The sequence below is a fragment of the Stenella coeruleoalba genome, assembly GCF_951394435.1.
Source record: "Stenella coeruleoalba genome assembly, chromosome: 20".
In the NCBI taxonomy this organism is placed as follows: domain Eukaryota; kingdom Metazoa; phylum Chordata; class Mammalia; order Artiodactyla; family Delphinidae; genus Stenella; species Stenella coeruleoalba.
The window spans coordinates 53,201,383-53,220,957 of NC_137166.1; the positions used below are offsets into that span (position 1 = coordinate 53,201,383).

General features: G+C 47.4%; 1 protein-coding gene across 1 annotated transcript; it reads right to left on the reverse strand.

Annotated features, from left to right (window-relative positions):
* Positions 1-1,694: 1,694 nt before the first annotated feature.
* LOC307178538 (sialic acid-binding Ig-like lectin 5) lies at positions 1,695-16,325 on the reverse strand (the record flags this gene model as incomplete). Its single annotated transcript, XM_079906761.1, has 9 exons — positions 16,262-16,325; positions 15,804-16,184; positions 15,302-15,580; positions 14,994-15,041; positions 14,036-14,290; positions 13,669-13,953; positions 13,345-13,444; positions 12,421-12,502; positions 1,695-1,886 (listed from the first exon to the last, which is right to left on the reverse strand). Exons 1-9 carry the CDS (start codon positions 16,296-16,298, stop codon positions 1,695-1,697), a joined length of 1,659 nt encoding a protein of 552 aa, XP_079762887.1. The 5' UTR covers positions 16,299-16,325.
* Positions 16,326-19,575: the final 3,250 nt, after the last annotated feature.

The following is a 19,575-nucleotide window of genomic DNA, read 5'->3' on the forward strand; positions in this document are numbered from 1 at the left end:
TCAAACTGCTCTTCTTTGGAACGTAATTGGTCTTTTTTATATATAAATTTATTTATTTTATTTAATTTATTTGGCTGCGTTGGGTCTTCGTTGCTGCACGCGGGCTTTCTCTAGTTGCGACGAGCGGGGTCTACTCTTTGTTGTGGTGAGCGGGCTTCTCATTGTGGTGGCTTCTCTTGTTGCAGAGCACAGGCTCTAGGCGCACAGGCTTCAGTAGTTGTGGCACGCGGGCTCAGCAGTTGTGGCTCTTGGGCTCTAGAGCACAGGCTAAGTAGTTGTGGCGCACAGGCTTAGTTGCTCCGCAGCATGTGGGATCTTCCAAGACCAGGGATCGAACCTGTGTCCCCTGCATTGGTGGGTGGATTCTTAACCACTGTGCTACCAGGGAAGTCCCCGTGAAGGACTTTAAATGCTGGGACAGATGCTTGCAATGTACTAAGACCAGGAAGCCACAAACAGGTTTGTGCAGGAGAGGAAGGGTCAGCCCTCTGGCTGTTGGGAAGATCCCTTTAGGGTCCATAAATGAGATAGGGAAGGGACTGGAGGTCAGGAGATGGAAATGTGCTGCAAGAATTGACAGATAAAAGTGAGGCAAGGGGCTTCCCTCGCGGCGCAGTGGTCCACCTGCCGATGCAGGGGACACGGGTTCGTGCCCCGGTCCGGGAAGATCCCACATGCCGCGGAGCGGCTGGGCCCTGAGTCATGGCTGCTGAGCCTGCGCGTCCGGAGCCTGTGCTCCTCAACGGTAGAGGCCACAACAGTGAGAGGCCCGCGTACCGCAAAAAGAAAAGAAAAAAAAAGTGAGGCAAGGAGATAAAGATTATGAACCGAATGTCAGGCTGAGGAGCTGATCTTTCCCTGGGGAGGCTTTGAAGAGTTCTGGGAAGGAGAATGACATCAACAAGTTGCCACCCTGTCCTCTGTGCCTGGTGTAAAAAATGAATAAAACGAAGCCTCAGTTTAATAGAGTCAGGAGACCAGAGGGAGACCTCTCACGGCCTGTGATGAGTAGAGCCCAACAGGAAGAAGAAAGACGGCTCTTCTTTCCTGGCAAGGACTCTGCCAATGAAAAGCCAGGGACTCTGTTTGCTCTAGCCCCCAACTTCCTTTGCCCCTCTATAAAAGCGGTCTCCTTCCCTTGCTGTGTCAGAACTTGTACATGGCTCATAACGGTTGCAGACCCCAAGTTGCCATGCTCAGCTAATGCCGGATAAACCCATGTTTGCTGGAGAAATGTCTGGCCGTCTATTTTTTGCAGGTCAACACTAGTCACCCCCAGCCTCAGGAGAACTTGCCAGGAGGACCTTTCTCTTCAAGGAAGAGAAACCAGCAGACACTAAGCGCACGCCACATGACGGGACCTCTGTTGGTTGATTTTTATGTGTTCTCTCTTTAATTCTCACACAGCTTTGAGGTAAGACACATGATCTCTGATTTACAGACGGAAAACTGAGACACAGAGATAAAGTGAATTGCTTGCTAACGATGCCTCAGGAAGTGCTGGAACCAGCATTTGATGGAGCCCAAGTCTCTAATCCTATCACCTGTCTTCCTTCTGCTCTACCTGGGGACACTCATACAGTAGTTAATGCTAATACTGCCACAAAGGCTTCACCAACTAGTCCCTGACTTCTCCTTTTCCCCACAGAGGCTGTGATTGCTCCAGCCAGGACCAAGCTCTGGGCGAGTCCTCATTAGCTTGTGTTGATCTCTGAGTACTCGGTGGTGCTGGTGGCCTCCTGGTCCAAAGGCTCGCGAGACTTCATCCCGCGAAAGCTGAGGGAGGCGTAATGGAGCTCCTGCTGCTCCCCTGAAGGTGGGGCATCCTCTGCAGGGGACGACGTCTGGTCTGGGGGGCCGTCTGGCCAGGGCTTTTGCCTGGAACCCTGAGTAAAGGGGAGAAAAGGGAGTCAGAGAAGGAGTAAGGCAGGCACTTTCCCCTCCAAGGGAAAGTCGGCCTGAAGGGACATTTATTCATTCATCTTCTCATTCCACACGTGTTTCCTATGAACTCAAATATTCACTCATTCATTTACAGTTTTGTAATACTAAGACTGATTAGGCCATATCAAGGGCTTACGAATCATATTTAACCTTCACAGAAAGCCCCAGTATGAATGATACTCTCATTATCCCCATTTTACAGGTAGGAAAACTGAGGTGGGGAGAGGTAAAGTAACTTGCCCAAGGTCACTCATATAGTAAATGGCAGAGCCAGGACTCAAACCCAGGTCTGCTGTGTTACTGACAGTGTCTCCCGTGCCAAGTCCTGGGCGAGAGGCCAGGTGGACTGTGTGAGAAAACAGACATGGACCCTGACCTCAGGCAGCTTAGTCTGCTAGAAGCACTGGATTAGAGACAAGGAAACAAAGCAAATTTCTAACTTCGTGGTGTACCGTGAGATAGCTTATGCAGAAACCAGAAAAGAGATGGCAATTCTGGTTTCCCTGGTGGTGCAGTGGTTAAGAATCCACCTGCCAATACAAGGGACATGGGTTCAAGCCCTGGTCCAGGAAGATCCCACATGCCATGGAGCAACTAAGCCCCTGTGCCACAAGTACTGAGCCTGCGCTCTAGAGCCTGCGAAACACAACTACTGAGGCCGGGTGCCGTAACTACTGAGCCCACGTGCCACAACTACTGAAGCCTGCATGCCTAGAGCCTGTGCTCTGCAACAAGAGAAGCCACTGCAATGAGAAGCCCACACACTGCAATGAAGAGTAGCCCCTGCTCTCCACAACTAGAGAAAGCCTGCACGCAGCAACGAAGACCCAACACAGCCATAAATAAATAAATAAATAATTTTTAAAAAGAGATGGCAATTCCGGATCCTGGGCCTGGGCTCCATAAAACAGAAATGAAAATAAGGCAGGACCCAAGTCTCCCAGCAAAGATGGTACCCAGACACTGGGAAGCCATTCCCTTTTCTCTCTCAAGTCTGCCCACACCCCTACATCATCATGCTATAGAAGAGAGTGTTGAAAGCAACATTAACCTTCAAAAGTAGCTCAGAAAGAAAAAAAAAAACGAGTTCCGGGTTAGGAACAAATGGTTTTATGACCTCAGCAAAAAAACAGAATATCCAGACAGAGCTGCCCATATTAGACATGAGCAAGGTAAAATGAAATGACAAAGCAGCTAGGTGTATTGACGCTACTGCAGCCAAAGAGGGAGAAATAAGGATGTGCGTCCATTAATAATAGCCTTACCATGTATTAAGAAGGGATTAAATTGGTCATCATAAGGCAACATGCAGCTCAGATGAATAAACAGGAGAAAGTGATATGTGCATTCTTTCATTCAATACCTCTTTGCCGAGTGCTGGCTATGAGTTAGGTGCCATTCTTGCAAATGAGGACATAAGAGGAACTGAAACAGCCCAAAATACCTGCCTTCATGCAGTTCCTTATTAGAGGGGGGAATAGTAACATTAGGTAACAGTTGTAAGCAATTGCCCCATGACCTAGGCACATTTCTAAGCATTTCTTGTAACAACCCAATGAAACAGTTACCGCCATATCCACAGTCTTATTTCCAAAAGAGAAAATAAAGAAACAGAGAGGTTAACTAACTTGTCCAAGGTCACACAGCTTGGAAGTGGTTGGATCGAGGACTTGAACACAGGAAGTTGAACTCCAGGGACTATGAAGCTCATCGCTTTACTATTCTGCCCACAGTATGAAAGTTACAGAAAGGTTGAGAGTAAAATAATGGGGAAAACAAAGCTCTCTGTCACAGTTCTGTCAAGATAGTGAATTCACACATGCCACTGGCTCTATTCACCAAGATCCAGCAAAGAAGAACTACAGATAGAACTACAGGATGACAAAATTTTATAAATCAATTAGTCGATTGCTTGATAATCAGTTGATCACACTGAAGTCCCTAGGGGGAAGTAAAGGCTAATGTGAACAAATGGGTAGGGGAGGCGATGTGCTGCAGCCCAGGGCTGGGGAATCTGCCTTGTTGATAAGAGGATGTTTCCCCTCAAATGTGCTTGAATTCTGCTCCTTTCTCTCTGCTACTCTTGCCTTGGGACAATCATTGCCTGCAGAATTCAGACAGCGTTGGACAGGACGGTGATATGCAGGTGGCCAGAGGTAAGTGCTGCATCAGCACCGTAGCTTCCCTGGAGTGAAGAGAAGGAGAGCCGAGATGGAGCCTCACTGGCCTCTGGGATTCTTGTCATCATTTTCTCCTTTCCAAACTCCAGAGTCCAGTGGATCGAAATCCACGAAGAGTCCCTGCCCAAAGCTCCTTCTCTCTGAGGGTCAGAAGGCAAAGGGGCGACTTAAGCTGCTTTCTTGGGGGACAGGAAGTGGGAATGATGGGCAGTGGTTTTGGTGCCTGGGGGAGCTCCACCCTGGGGCTGGTCCCCGTTGCTCCTTTGAGCCGACACAGACTATCATCTGCCTTTCACCTTCACCCAATCAATACTCCAGACTGAGTAACTAACATCGCCAGGGGAATATGCCCTCCCAGCTCACAGGACTGGACACCCGTGGAGTGTAAATATCCCGGAAGGAAAACAAGCCCACGGAACCTGGGAACTTCCTGTACCTCCAAAGCACAAGTATTAGAACACTTTGATCAAGGGTTTAAACTAAGCACGCTAAATGCACTAAGAGAAGTGAGTGATGATATTACCATCGTGAAAGTGAGAATAAGAAATTAGGTACATCAGTCAATAACTCTGCAATATCTTTGTATGGTGACATATCGTAACTAGACATCATGGTGATCATTTTGAAACATACAGAAATAGCGAATCACTATGTTGTGTAACAGGAACCAACGTAGTGTTGTAGGTCAATCATACTTCAATAATGAGCAAACAAGAAAACTCATAGAAAAAGAGATCCGATTTGTGGTGATCAGAGGCGGGAGACTGGGGGAGGGGGAATTAGATGACGGTGGTCAAAAGGTACAAACTTCCAGTTATAAGATACATAAGTACTAGAAATGTACAACAGGATAATTATAATTAACACTGCTCTATGTTACATACGAAAGTTATTAAGTGAGTAAATCCTGAGTTCTCATCACAAGGAAAAAATTTTCTATCTATATGAGATGATGGATGTTTGCTAAACGTACTGTGCTAATCATTTCATGATATATGTAAGTCAAATCATTATTCTGTACACCTTAAACTTATACAGTGCTGTATGTCAAATATATCTCCAAACTGCGAGGAAAAAAAGGAAATTATATACATCAGAAATTATGTACATAAAATGTAAAACAAGAAGTCATGTAATCACGTAAATTATGTGAAAAGGAAATGTGTATGCAGTTCTGTAAAAAGTGGAAATATTATGTCTGAAAAATAGAATAGGAAGAACCCAATGGCGGAATGAAGAATAGAATGAATAGAATTGAAGACACATCAGTGAGCTGGAAGGGCCTTTGACGTCTCCCCTAGAAGGAAGTAGGGAAGGATGAAGCACACAACATATGAAAAGAATAGTTGGGACTTCCCTGGTGGTCCAGTAGGTAAGACTCCGCACTCCCAATTCAGGGGGCCAGGGTTCAGTCCCTCTTCGGGGAACTAGATCCCGCATGCATGCTGCAACTAGAGCCTGGCACAGCCAAAATAAATAAATATTTTTTAAAAAAAGAAAAGAAAAGTTACAATAGATAGAGGACAGAAATAGAAGATCTCAGCTCAGATTATAATAGTCCCCAAATGATATGCTTTTTTTTTTTGGCCACGCCACACGGCATGTGGGATCTTAGTTCCCCAACCAGGGATCCAACCCTCCACCCCTGCATTGGAAGCATGGAGTCTTAACCACTGGACCGCCAGGGAAATCCCAACAGTCCCCAAATGAGATAAAAAGGAAATTAAAAGAAGAAGAAATATTTGGACAAAAATAGTGGAGATAAAATTGCCAGAATTAAAGAAAAAATGAACCACTTCAGCTCAAAGGACCCCACAGACACAAGAAAAAAGACAAGGAAAAGCCAACATCCAAATAGAGTATTCTTAAAAATATCAAAACCAAGGAGAAACGTATAAACCTTTCCAGGGAGAATGAGTGGATTACCTACCAATGTGCGAGCCCTAAGATTTCTAACAGCGATACTGGGTACAAGAAACAATGAATAAAGTGTTCAAAGCATTGAAGCGAAATCACCTTGATCCTGGAATCAATATCCTGCCAAATGACATTCAACTGTAGGGGCATAAAAATATTTTCAGACACAAGTCTTAATACAGGAAAACCCAAATGAGAACATGTTGGGAGGAAGAATTCAAATAAAAAGAATTCAAATAAAAATAACAAAACTAAGAAGCCACACGAAAGAAATATAGGATACAAAGGTGCTCAAACACCTCAGTAAAATGTGTACCTGTATATATTTTTTTAAGAAGACCAGAGAACGGAAAAATGTTAAGTGTGTTCATAATTACCCAGAATGAAAACTGGAGATCTAGAAAAAGAACCAACATTACAGTAGAAGGTGGACAGAGCGGAAACCAATAGATATGAAAGCACTCGAGTTCTTTCTGTTAGGTGTAAGACAGAGATATTAAATGTTTAAATAAGAAAGGAGAAAATGAAATATTGAAAAAAAAGGGAACCAAACAGAAGGGAAAGGTAAAATGGTACAAAGAAATCCACATGTATCAATAACCACAATAAATCCAAAAAGAGTGAACTCAACAGGGGATGTGAAATTGGAGTTTTTAAAACCTGGTTATATACTATTTAAAAGAATCACTGCCAAAGCATAAGTAAAATGTTGGAAGGGGGTGGGGAGAGGAAAGGATGGAGAAATATTATCCTTTCTAACTGACCAATGACAAATTGGTGTATCTGTTTTAAGATCTAACCAAATAGACTTTAAAACAAAAAGTATCAGTAGGCACAAAGACAATCACTACATGTGATTAAATGTGATAAAATGTTCAATTCACTAAGATACAATACTTCTAAAATATACAGTTTTAATTTAAAAATACATCAATTATAAGAAATACATTTGCTAGAACTCCAGGGAAAAATTGACAAGTAAACTATCATAACATAAGATTTCAAATATTGACAGGTCAGGAAGACCTATTAGGAAAGATTTGGATTTGAACAATACAGTTAACACACTGGCCTACTGATCTTACCTGGAATTTATGAAATAGGAAATATTTTTTTTCCTGAAGCATATAGGAAATATTTACGAACATTCATCACATACCAGGCCACAGATCAAGTCTCAACAAATTTAAAAAATAGGTATCATGAAAACCATGCACTCTGAGAAAAAACTCAATGTATTTAGAATTTAAGGATGGAAAGACGTTTTAAAATCCCCATACATTTGGGATTTTTTTTAAATCCCCAATAATTTAAGATTCCAAAAAGAAATCACAATAGGGTTTTAGCAATATTTAGAACTGAATGATATTAACACATTTCAAAATGTGTGGAATGAAATTAAAGTCATATTCTGAGAGAAATTTATCCAAAAATACTTTTATAATGAAAGAAATGTGCTATATATTAATAAGCTAAGTATCCAGCTTAAAAACATAGTGAAAGAGGGCTTCCCTGGTGGCGCAGTGGTTGAGAGTCCGCCTGCCGATGCAGGGGACACGGGTTCGTGCCCCGGTCCGGGAAGATCCCACATGCCGCGGAGCGGCTGGGCCCGTGAGCCATGGCCGCTGAGCCTGCGCTCCGCAACGGGAGAGGCCACAACGGTGAGAGGCCCGCGTACCGCAAAAAAAAAAAAAAAAAAAAAAGTAAAAGGAGCAGCTCTGTGTGGACAAATGGTGGGGAAATGAAAAGAAATTGACTACTGTACAAACAACCTGCCCACAATCTGAAGTGTCACACGGACTTCCATTACCACACGAGGCAGTCTTGGTGCGCTCACTTCCCCATCATTTATTCAGGGGAGTGAGTCATCTGTTGAAATCTGAAACCTCTCAGAAGAAAAATACACCTGCAGGGGTTGCAGGAGGCTAGGCGTTTCTTCTTCAGTACCTGAAGCCCGAAAGGACCAGCTGATTCTTGAAGGAAACGACATTACATGTGCATCAAAGTCAGCTGCTTTGATTCAGCAAGCCACGACCGTTAAAAACAAGAATATTACAAATTTTTCAGATGGTATCTTTATCTCTGAAAAGGAATGGTTCAGCAGGCTTATGGATAAGATCTAAGAATTTTCCAGCTACCAATGCAACACGATTCTAAATGGCACCCAAGACCAATTTGTGATTTTTTTAAATTAATTAATTAATTTATTTTTGGCTATGTTGGGTCTTCGTTTCTGTGCGAGGGCTTTCTCTAGTTGCGGCGAGCGGGGGCCACTCTTCATCACTATGCGCGGGCCTCTCACTGTCGCGGCCTCTCTTGTCGCGGAGCACAGGCTCCAGACGCGCAGGCTCAGTGGTTGTGGCTCACGGGCCCAGTTTCTCCGCGGCATGTGGGATCTTCCCAGACCAGGGCTCGAACCCGTGTCCCCTGCATCGGCAGGCAGATTCTCAACCACTGCGCCACCAGGGAAGCCCCTGTGATTTTTTTTTAATTACAAAAACAACCTCATATGTTTTGAAAAAACTTTTTTTTTTCATTCTGCATACCAGCAATGAGCAATCAGAAAATGCACTTTAAAAAAGATAGCATCGGCCTCTTGCCTTCCAAGATGGCCCACACTCTATGGAGTGTGTATCTCCCTGAATAAACCTTCTTTCGCTTTGTCTTGCTCTTGAATCCTTGCCTGCGCAAAGCCAAGAACCCACACTGGGCGGCCATCCCAGGGACGCAGACATGACTTGGGATGTGACCATCCTCTCGCACCCCACTCTCTTTCCTGCAACATCTTTCCTGGCACCCAATGCGGGGCCTCCAAGGCCATAATCTCGATCCGCCTACTGGGCTATGGCTCCCCTCTGAAGGGTGGCTGGGACTTACCCTGAGCCACGTAGATTCAAGTAGTCCGTTAAGGGGCAGCTGACGTCGCCTGCAGGGTCTGCCAGGGACCAGTTCTCTGGCCGTGAAGAAGCGCACTGAGGCCAAGGCTTTTCCCCCTCAGTCTTTCTCATTCTCCTATTGCTCTATCTCTTCGGACTTGAAAAGATCCACGCAGACGACCACCAAACATCCAAATTAAGACTGCGCGGCAAGTAATTGACAACCTGGTTGGGTCTAAAGAACTCCTGCCAGGGGTTTTATCTGGTGGCGCAGTGGTTGAGAACCCGCCTGCCGATGCAGGGGACACGGGTTCGAGCCCTGGTCTGGGAGGATCCCACATGCCACGGAGCAACTAGGCCCGTGAGCCACAACTACTGAGCCTGCGCGTCTGGAGCCTGTGCTCCGCAACAGGAGAGGCCGCGACAGTGAGAGCCCCGCGCGCCGCGATGAAGAGTGGCCCCCGCGTGCCGCAACTAGAGAAAGCCCTCGCAGAGAAACCGAAGACCCAGCACGGCCAAATATAAAAAAATAAAATAAGAGGGAAGAGATATGGGAACATATGTATATGTATAACTGATTCACTTTGTTATAAAGCAGAAACTAACACCATTGTAAAGCAATTATACCCCAATAAAGATGTTTAAAAAAATAAATAAATAATAAAATAAAATAAAAAAGATAGCATTTACAATAGTAACAATAACTAGTATTTAGGAAGAAAAATAGAAAAAGATGACCAAGACCTGTGTGAAGGAATTGTCTCTCTTTCTTGAAAACATTTTTTAAAAGACTTAAATGAATAGAGATATCCGTTTTTCGTGGGTTAGAAGACTTAAATTCAAAAACAAGTACACTCCTCCTGAATTGATCTATGGGTTCAATGTAATTCCAGTCAAAACTCCAACAGGAGTACTTTTTTTGGAACTTGACAAACTGACTCTAACATTTAAATAGAACAACAAAGGGCCAAGGATAGGCAAGACAACTTCTGAAAAAGATTCAGGAGAAGGTTTTGCTCTGTTAGATACCAGGACTTATGTTTGAGTTTATAGATGCTGTTGACTGTAGACACAGTTCTGACTCAGGGACTATAAAATTGACGATTGGAATAGAAGAGGCCACAGATAGAGGCCCGCCCACGTATGGAATTTTGATGTATGGCAGATCAGTAGGGGAGGGAGCGAAGGACTATTCTATAAATGAAGAAAGGACATATATAGATCAACACTGCACACCACACACAAACCTCAACTCCCGGTAGATGAAGTGTTTAAATGTCAACAGGAAAACAAAACTTTTCATAGAAACTATACTTGAATATCCTTCTAATCTTAAGATGGGGAAGAGTTTCTTAAATGAGACCCAAAAGGCACTCAATAGAAAAGAGAAGACTGGTAAATATGGTTATATTACAATTCAGAACTTACCATAATCAGAGGTCACCTTTAAAAAAAGTGAAGATAAGCTACTCACTGGGAGAAGATATTTACCATGTATATAACCAGAAAGAAAAAAAAAACAGTATAAAAATGTATAAAGAACTCCAACAAATTTAATAAGAAAAAGTCCAACATCCAGTAGGGGAATGGGCCATAGATGGGACCTGGCATTTTATAGAGAACATGTTCATATGCCACTGAAGACACAGAGAGACTTTTGTTTTCATTGGTAACCAAGGAAATGCAAACCAACACCATAGTGAGATGGTGAGATGACAAAAAAAAAAAAAATTGAGAAAACCAAGTGTTGGAGAGATTGTAGATCAACAGAATCTGATAAGCACCGATGGGAGTATAAGTGAATGCAGTTGCTTTGGAAAACCATTTGTCATGATCTTGTAAATATGAACTTTACATGCACTATGACCTAGTAATTAAATTCTTAAGTAATGCTAAAGAAAAACTCTCACATGTGAACACAGTGAGACACGAATAAGAATGTTCGTAAGAGCAACACCTGGAAACAACTCAAATGTCCATCAATACAAGCTTAGATAATAGACATAATAATAAAATGAATTATTATACAATTGAGAACTGCAACTTTATGTAAAAATAGGAATGACTCTTTGTGACCTAATGTTGCATCTACAAAGCGAGTCCAAGAAGAGTATGCGGAACGTGAAGCCCTTTGTAGGTTCAGAAGCAATTAAACTAAACAGTGTACATTTTGGGTAAACATATATGTGATAACACCAGCAACAAAAGATTCAGAGCAGGGCTACCCTGGTGGCGCAGTGGTTAAGAACTGCCTGCCAATGCAGAGGACACGGGTTCGAGCTCTGGTCCGGGAAGATCCCACATGCCGCGGAGCAACTAAGCCCGTGTGCCACAACTACTGAAGCCCGCACACCTAGAGCCCGTTCTCAGCAACAAGAGAAGCCACTGCAATGAGAAGCCCGCGCAGCACAACGAAGAGTAGCCCCCGCTCGCCACAACTAGAGAAAGCCCGCGTGCATCAATGAAGACCCAACGCAGCCAAAAATAATAAATAAATTAAATAAATAAATTTAAAAAAAAAGAGATTCAGAGCAGTGGTTACTGAGGATGGATCAGGGAGCAACATGGGTAGATAAAAGTCATCATCAATGTTTGAAGTCTTAGGTTGGACGGGAGGTTTACATTTGCTTATCATATTATGAAAAACAAAGCGAACACTGCATGTTCCAGTGATAATAGCTCGGTGACGAGCAAAGCATTTTGGATAACTCCACTTAGGGCAACGCGAACCCAATTTTAAAAAAGAGAAGGGGGGTCATGCTGGACAGGGACAGTGAGAGAAAATTACAACCCCCGCCCTCTCAAGGACTTTACAAATACGATGAGAGGGTGGAGACAGGTAAATATAGTGATGTTGTGTGATGTGACCCTCAGTACAGGGGTGGACACAGAGCTCTGGGGATATAGAGAAGGGAGGGATGGGCCTTGACAGGGAGGGAGAGGACAAAGGTTTCCCAGAGTAAGAGATGTTGATATTGGAGCTAGAAGGAGGAGGCGAGGTGGTCTGGTCGAAATGAGGAAGGAAGGGCATTTCAGGTAGAAGGAACTGTACATTCAAAGGCTCTGAGTCATCAGCTGATAGATTGCTATGGAGACAGTGAGAAGGCCAGTGTAGCTGGACCCCAGGGCAGGACCAGTGGCTGGAGCGGCCATCAGGGGAGACCTCAGGAAGGACTTCGTATATCAGACCAAGGATTAGGACTCGATTCTCTAAGCAATGGTAGCAAACAACAGCTTTGAAACTCCAGAAGGGCTGGAAAGTACTGGTTTGGGGGAGATGGTTCTGGAAGGCTGTATCTGGCAAAGAGGTGAGGTTGGCTCAGTGGTCAGCAGAGGGCCATTGCGTCTGGGGGATGAAGGGGAAGAACAGAAGGGGAGTCAATGCCCAGGAGTCCGCCCGGGGGGCCAGGGAGGAGCAGGAAATACTGAGGAACTCAGTCTGGACCCAGCGAGTGGATACGCCCAGGGCTCCCACTGCAGGAGAAGACGCCCACATCACTCACCCAGGCGATGGTACCCATGACGGGGTCTTCACCATCCACACCCTCTGGTCTCCTGGCTGCCTGCTTTCTGCGGGCTTTCACTCTAGGAGAAGAAACCAGTGGAAGAGAAGAGAAGAAACTGCAGAAGGCCGGCTCGGGCAAAGGCAAGCAGGCTGCCCCCACTCCCTGGTAAGACAACTCAGGCATCCGGACCCTGGAACTGGACTCGGAGGCCTTCCTGACGGGCAAGTGAGGGCTTCATCCTCCTGGATGACCAGGACCTTGGCCAAGACTGAATTTCCATCCCTAAAGACTCCGCTTACACATGAAAACTTGTACGTGAATGTTATTATTATTGGCAAATGATAGCCAAAAAGTGGAAACAACCCAACTGTCCATCAGTGGATGAGCGGATGGGTAGAAACGTGCTCCATTCATACCAGGGAACATTATTTGGAAATAAAAAGGAACAAAGTACGGACACATGCCACAACGTGCACGAACCTTGAAATCATCGCGCTAAGCAAAAGGAGTCAGTCACAAGGGACCACATATTTTATGATTCCACAATGTCCGGAATAGACAACTCTAGAGGGACTCAGATTCGTGGTTGTCTAGGGCAGGGCACGGATCAGATGGGACGACAAGGGGTGTGCGTTTCCTTTTGGTTTCATTTCATGGGCTAATGAAAAAGTTCTATCAAAATCATGGTGATGGACACACAACTCTGAATAGACTGAAAGCCAATAAATTGTACACCTTAAACGTATGGGAATTCTATCTCACGAAGGCTGTTACCTATTCCCCCCCAACCCCACAAAAAAAAAAAAAGACCCCCTCTGGATCTAGTCTACTCAGCTCTGCCTTTCTGGGGTTAAATGACCGTTCTCTGGACTGCCTACCACACACACACCCCTGTACACCTCCCCAAGAACACAGGCTTACATGCAAAAGAAGATAACACACAAACACAGTGACAGCAGGGCCATGGCACCGGCACCTGCAAGGGCCCCACGAACCACTCCGGTCAGGGATGCCGGTTTCCCTGCAGAGGAGAGGGCTGTGAGATGAGCTCACTCCTAAGATTCAGTCTCTTGCCTTCCCACCTCCTTGCAGAACTTGCTGGAGAACCCCTTCAGGTCTGAGATGGGGCACCCTGTCCTAGCAACCACCTTCTGTCCAGGCCCCAGCCCCTCTCCCTCCAAGCATCATCTTCTAGGACCTTAACTCCTTTCCCCCTAAGCCTCTGCCCTCAACAGGCCCCCTGACCTGGCAGCAGCAGGACAGTGGCGCTCTGGGCCCCGTGGACGTTCTGGGCCTCGCAGCTGAGTCTGAGGCCAGAGCTGAGCCCCTCGCGGAGGCTCAGGGAGCTGTTGACCCAGGGCCCAGCCGAGCTGGAGGTGACCTTGAAGGAGGCGTTGCTGAAATTCCCCTCCAGCAGCCCCTCCCCCAGCCGCCAGCGCAGGGAGGGGGCCGGCTGGGCTCGGGAGGAACAGTTGCAGTGCAGACCCTCCTCCTCCTGGGAGCAGGAGGGTCCCAGCAGCTGCGGGGGGTCTGTACAGAGGGAGGAAAGTCAGCGGTGCCCCTCCCCTCACCTGGGCCCAGGTGTCCTGCCCCCAGGGGTCCCCGCACTCACAGACCACCGAGAGGCTCAGAGACGTATTCTGGGAGCCCAGAGGGTTCTGAGCTCGGCAGGTGAATTCTCTTTCTGCAGCGCCTAAGCCTGGCAGCTCCAGGATCTTGGTGCTGGAGATGCGGGTGGCGTTCAGGGCTGGGGACGTCCGGAACCAGCTCAGCTGTGCAGGGGGGTTGCTGTCAGCCACACAGAGCAGCTGCAGAGCCTGGCTCTCCGAGATGAGAAGGGATGAGCTGTTTTGTAGAGCCTTGAGGGCTTTGGGGGAAAGTGCAGCGAGAGCTGGGGGAGGCTGAGGTCTCATCCCTCCTGCCTTCCCAGGATCTAGTTGGCCTCTCCCCCTCCTCCCCTGGCCAGCTAGCTTGCTTCGGTGTGGGTTCCAAGGCTGGACCCTCACACCCTAAGGAGGTTGACACAACGTGTCTGGGCCTCGTATCTTCAGGGGAGGCTCAGTGTCTCAATGGGACGTGCCTGGGCTGTTTGGTGGAAAGAGCACAGAGAGCCTCAAGCCTTGGGAAACTGATTCAGTGAAGGCACCAGGAAATGGGACGCAGGCGGTTCTGTGCAGGAAAACCACAGAGCACAACCATGGTGAAGCGAAATGGGCTTTTAACAGAGTGTGTGAGTGCGTATGTGTGTGGTGCGTGTGTGGGTGTGGCCTGTATGTGTGTGTCCATGCGTGTGTGGGTGCATGTGCGTGTGTGCATTTCCGTATGCGTCTGTGTGGAGATGTGGCTGTGGGTACGTGTGTACGTGCATGTATATATGTATGTGTATGTATGTGTATATGTGTATTGAATCTGTGTGTGGACTAGCGCCTGGGAGGTGGGGGAGAGAAGGTGGTGATCTTTATCCTTGCTCTTCCCATATGTGATGCATTCAAGCCCTAATCCCACCCTCTCTGCTTGGAGGTGGTCCCAGGAGCTGGACCCAGCCCCGGAGAAGAGAGGTCCTTTCCTACCTGTGACATTTCTGAAGCAGAGGTTGATACTGAGGTTCCACGGAGCATCTAGGATGGAAAGATGTGGCCTTGCTTCAGAGCTGAGCAGTGGGATGGAAACTGACCCAGCACCCAAGGAAGGAAACCAGGAAGGGGACATGGCTGTCCTCATGGCCTCTCCCCACCTCGGCTCCCAAGGCGCAGATCCATAAGAGAGTGAGCTGGCCCTCATTCTATCCCTGCCCTCTACACACACACACACACGCACACGCACACGCACACACACACAGCCGACTGCCCTCAGGGACCCAGCCCCCCTCCAAACTCACATGACACGTTGAGTCGGATGGTTCTCTCCATGGTCACTTGATCTCCTTGGAGTTCCACTCGACAGGTGAGGTTGGTGCCGTGGTCCTGGGGCCTCGGGGTGAAGGTGAGCACCGAGGAGTGGAGGGTCTCTGGGTCCATGGCATCAAGGGCATCCCCCGCCCAGGAGAATGAGAAAACTCTTCCCCCATCACAGACTAGTGACAGGTGGCAAATCAGGTTTGTGGGGCGGCCGGACTCCAGAGCCTCCAGAAAATGGATGTCAGGTTTCTCTGTTGGGGCTGACGAGAAGAGAGGGAGATGCCTGGGCCCCAGGGGGGTGGGGGCCCAGAATGTGACCCTGAGAGGGACCAGTGCTTCAGAGCCACAGCTCACCCCAGGTCCTGTGTCTCTTCTGAACCCCTAAACCCCAAGACCTGGAGCAGGGAGTGGTCCTGTGTCCTGTTCCTGTTCTAATACGGGAGTCTCCACGTCCCAGGGTCCTCTCCTGGGCCCCTGCCATACCTGTCACCTGCAAATTCAGCTTCTTATCTCTGTAGCTGTATTTCCTATCACCTCTCTCCACTCGGAAGAAGTAGACTCCTGTGTCGCTCATCCTGGCATCTCTGATGTTCAGGGAGCAGTTCTCTTCCCTGCGGTCCCGGAGGAGGTGGAATCGGCCCTGGGTCTCTGGCTTCACTTGTCTACCTGGGTTGTTTGTGGCCACAGGATCACTGCGGTGTATGTCGTCCCCTTCCCGGAACCAATAGATGAAGGGTTCTCCATAGTAGTACCACGGACGCCAAGGGTAGGAAAAAGAGCAGGGCACGTAGACACCCAGGCACGCCTGCACCGTCACTGATTCCTGCACTAGGAGCCGGTACCCCTGGTCCTCCTGCAGGGACCCTGGGGGACACAGAGGCTCCGCTGAAGCTCCAGCCCCTCCCCCACCCTTGCCGCCCCTCCTCCCTCGGCCCACTCACCCCCCCAAAGCAGGGGCAGCAGCAGCAGGGGCACCATGTCCGCGTCCGCCAGCGCAGAGCCCGGGTCCAAGTGCCTCACTCAGGGAAGGAAGCGCCGCGAATGTGGGGAGCGACCGAGGAAGCCCCAACAGGAAGCCAGTGGGTGACAGCGACGGCCTTGGCCAAGCAGAAGGGGAACTTGGACGCCACAGGCCACAGGAGGGGGCAGGTCTCTCCCATTTGCAGCTGCAGACTGCGAGCTACTGAAATGTGAGGCTTGTCTAGGCACCCAAGGCCCCACAGCTGTAGCCCTTCCACTGTTGTCTACATGGGGAAGAGAGCATCACCTGTCCAGCTCCCTGGGGATCAGGGCCTCTGGGAGGTCAAAGAGCAAATTCATTATCACATGTTGAAGGGAGCCCAGGCTGAGGGTCCAGGTGATGGAGGCCTGCCCCCAAGTCAGGAGAAAGGTAAGTTCTCAGCAACAAGCATGTCAGTTGGACATGACTCGGTCCACAGTGGTCACAGAGCTGTGGTCGCCACCAGTGACCCTGGAGCCTCCTGACCCCATGAGTTAGGTCCCCGTTCCCATCACTGTCCTCGTCCCAGGCAGCCTCAGACTCTGGTCCTGGTGCTGATGCCCAAAGCAGACCGAGCACAGGGTGTTTCGAATGTGGGAGTTGAAGGCAAGGAGTGCCCGGGTTGGAACCCAGACACCTGCCTACCTACCAACTCACCTGCCACCTGTTCAACTTTACCAAAGTTACTTAGCCTCTCTGTGCCTCAGTTTGCTCATCGGAAAAACAGAGACACTAGCAGAAATGCTGTGTGAGGATTCGATGAGTTCATATGTGTCAAGCGCTTAGGGCACAGCCTGGCACTGATACTCGCTCATTCAACTAAGGCTTTGAGGACACCTGCTGTGCGCCATGCCCCCATGCAGGGGCTATGTAGGGGCTGGAGATAGAACACAGGATAAGCTCCTAGGGTGGAAAAGGTGAGTCAAAAATCTGAGTGGGGAGACTAACATTTAATAAGAAAATTAAGATACACAGTCTCAGGGCTTCCCTGGTGGCGCAGTGGTTGAGAGTCCGCCTGCCAATGCAGGGAACGTGAGTTCGTGCCCCGGTCCGGGAAGATCCCACATGCCGTGGAGCGGCTGGGCCCGTGAGCCGTGGCCGCTGGGCCTGCACGTCCGGAGCCTGTGCTCCGCAGCGGGAGAGGCCACAACAGTGAGAGGCCCGCGTACCGCAAAAAAAAAAAAAAAAAAAAAAAAAGACACACAGTCTCTTGGAGAATAATGTAGTCTAAGGAAACAATTAAAATCAGGAAAGCAGGAACTCGCCTGGTGGCGCAGTGGATAGGACTCCGTGCTCCCAACGCAGGGGGCCCAGGTTCAGTCCCACAGGGAACTAGATCCCACATGCATGCCACAACTAAGAGTTCGCATGCCACAACTAAGGAGCCTCCCTGCCACAACTAAGACCCTGTGCAACCAAATAAATAAATATTGAGAAAAACAGGAAAGCAGAAGAGGAATAGTTGAGAACTGCTGAAAGTTTTAAAAACGTGGCTGGGGCAGGCCTCATGGAGAGGGTGACGTCTGAGTAAACACATGAAGAAAGTAAGAGAATGACGCCTATGGGTATCCAGGCAAAAGTGATCCACCCCGAAGGAAGAGCGCGTTCAAAAGTCCCAAGGTGGGAGCCTGTGTGGTGTGTTTAGCGCAGCTGGATGACGGGGTAGCAGAGTGATTAACGGGGTGAATAAGGAGAGTAGGTCTGAGAGGTATCATAGGTCAGATTATGAAGAAATTTTGAGACTATTGTAAGAATTTGGCTTTTACTCTGGGTGTATTAGGGTTCTCTAGAAACAGAACCAACAGCATGTGTATACATACATAAAGAGATTCATTATAAGGAACTGGCTTGTGTGATTACAGAGGTTGACAAGTCCCAAGATCTGTGGTCAGCAAACTGGAGACCCAAGAGTGCTGATGGTGTGGTTCTAGTTTGAAGGTGTGCAGGCTTGAGACCTAGGAAGAGCTGTTGTTTCAAGTTCGAAGGGAGGAAGAAAACTGATATCCCAGCTGGAATGCATTCAGGCAGGAGGAGTTCCCTTACTCATGGGCGGGTCAGCCCTTTTCTTCTATTCGAGCCTTCAACTGATTGGATGAGGCCCACCCACATTCGGGAGAGCAATCTGCTTTACTCAGTCTACTGATTTAAATATCAATCTCATCCATGGGGGGTATATATATATATATATATATATATATATACATGATGGAATACTACTCGGCCATAAAAAAGAACAAAATTTTGCCATTTGTAGCAACATGGCAAACATGGACTTGGAGGGCATTATGCTAAGTGAAATAAGTCAGACAAAGAAAGACAAATACTGTATATCACTTATATGAAATCTAAAAAAGAAAACAAACTAGTGAATATAGCAAAAAAGAAGCAGACTCACAGACATAGAGAACAAGCTAATGGTTACCATTGCGGGGGGATATAGAGGTGGGGGAGCGGGTTCGAGCCCTGGTCTGGGAAGATCCCACATGCTGTGGAGCAACTAAGCCCGTGCGCCACAACTACTGAGCCCGTGAGCCACAACTACTGAGCCTGCGTGCCACAACTACTGAGGCCCGCACGCCTAGAGCCCGTGCTCCGCAACAAGAGAAGCCACCACAATGAGAAGCCCGCGCACCGCAACAAAGAGTAGCCCCCACTCACCGCAACTAGAGAAAGCTGGTGTGTGGCAACAAAGACTCAACGCAGCCTAAAAAAAAAAAAAAAAAAAAAAAAAGGATGTATTGTGCCTTATGGAAAATATAGCCAATATTTTGTAATAACTGTAAATGGAAAGTAACCTTTAAAAACTGTATTAAAAATTTTTAATTTTTTCAATAAATAAAATTAAATTAAAATGTAAACAAAACAAACAAAATGCAAACAAACAAAAATCGGTCTCATCCAAAAACACCTTCACAGAAACACCCAGAATAATGTTTGACCAAATGTCTGGGCACCTCGTGGCCCAGCCAAGTTGACACATAAAGTGAGTCACCACACTGAGTGAGTTGTTATGATTTCAACAGCGATACTGATGTGTGTGTGTGGTTTTCTTCCACATCACCAAGCAATTAACTCAATTCTGACGCCACCTCCCTAAAGATAGCATCCGATCCCACAGGTTAAGGGCTCAGTCCCACAAAACTGCCTCAACTTCAGACACCAATTACAAGTCCAGGTTGTCACCTGTGCTTCTGATCCACTGGCTATAGATCAGAGGTTCCCATGATCTCCTCCTTGGGTTCCATTGATTTGCTA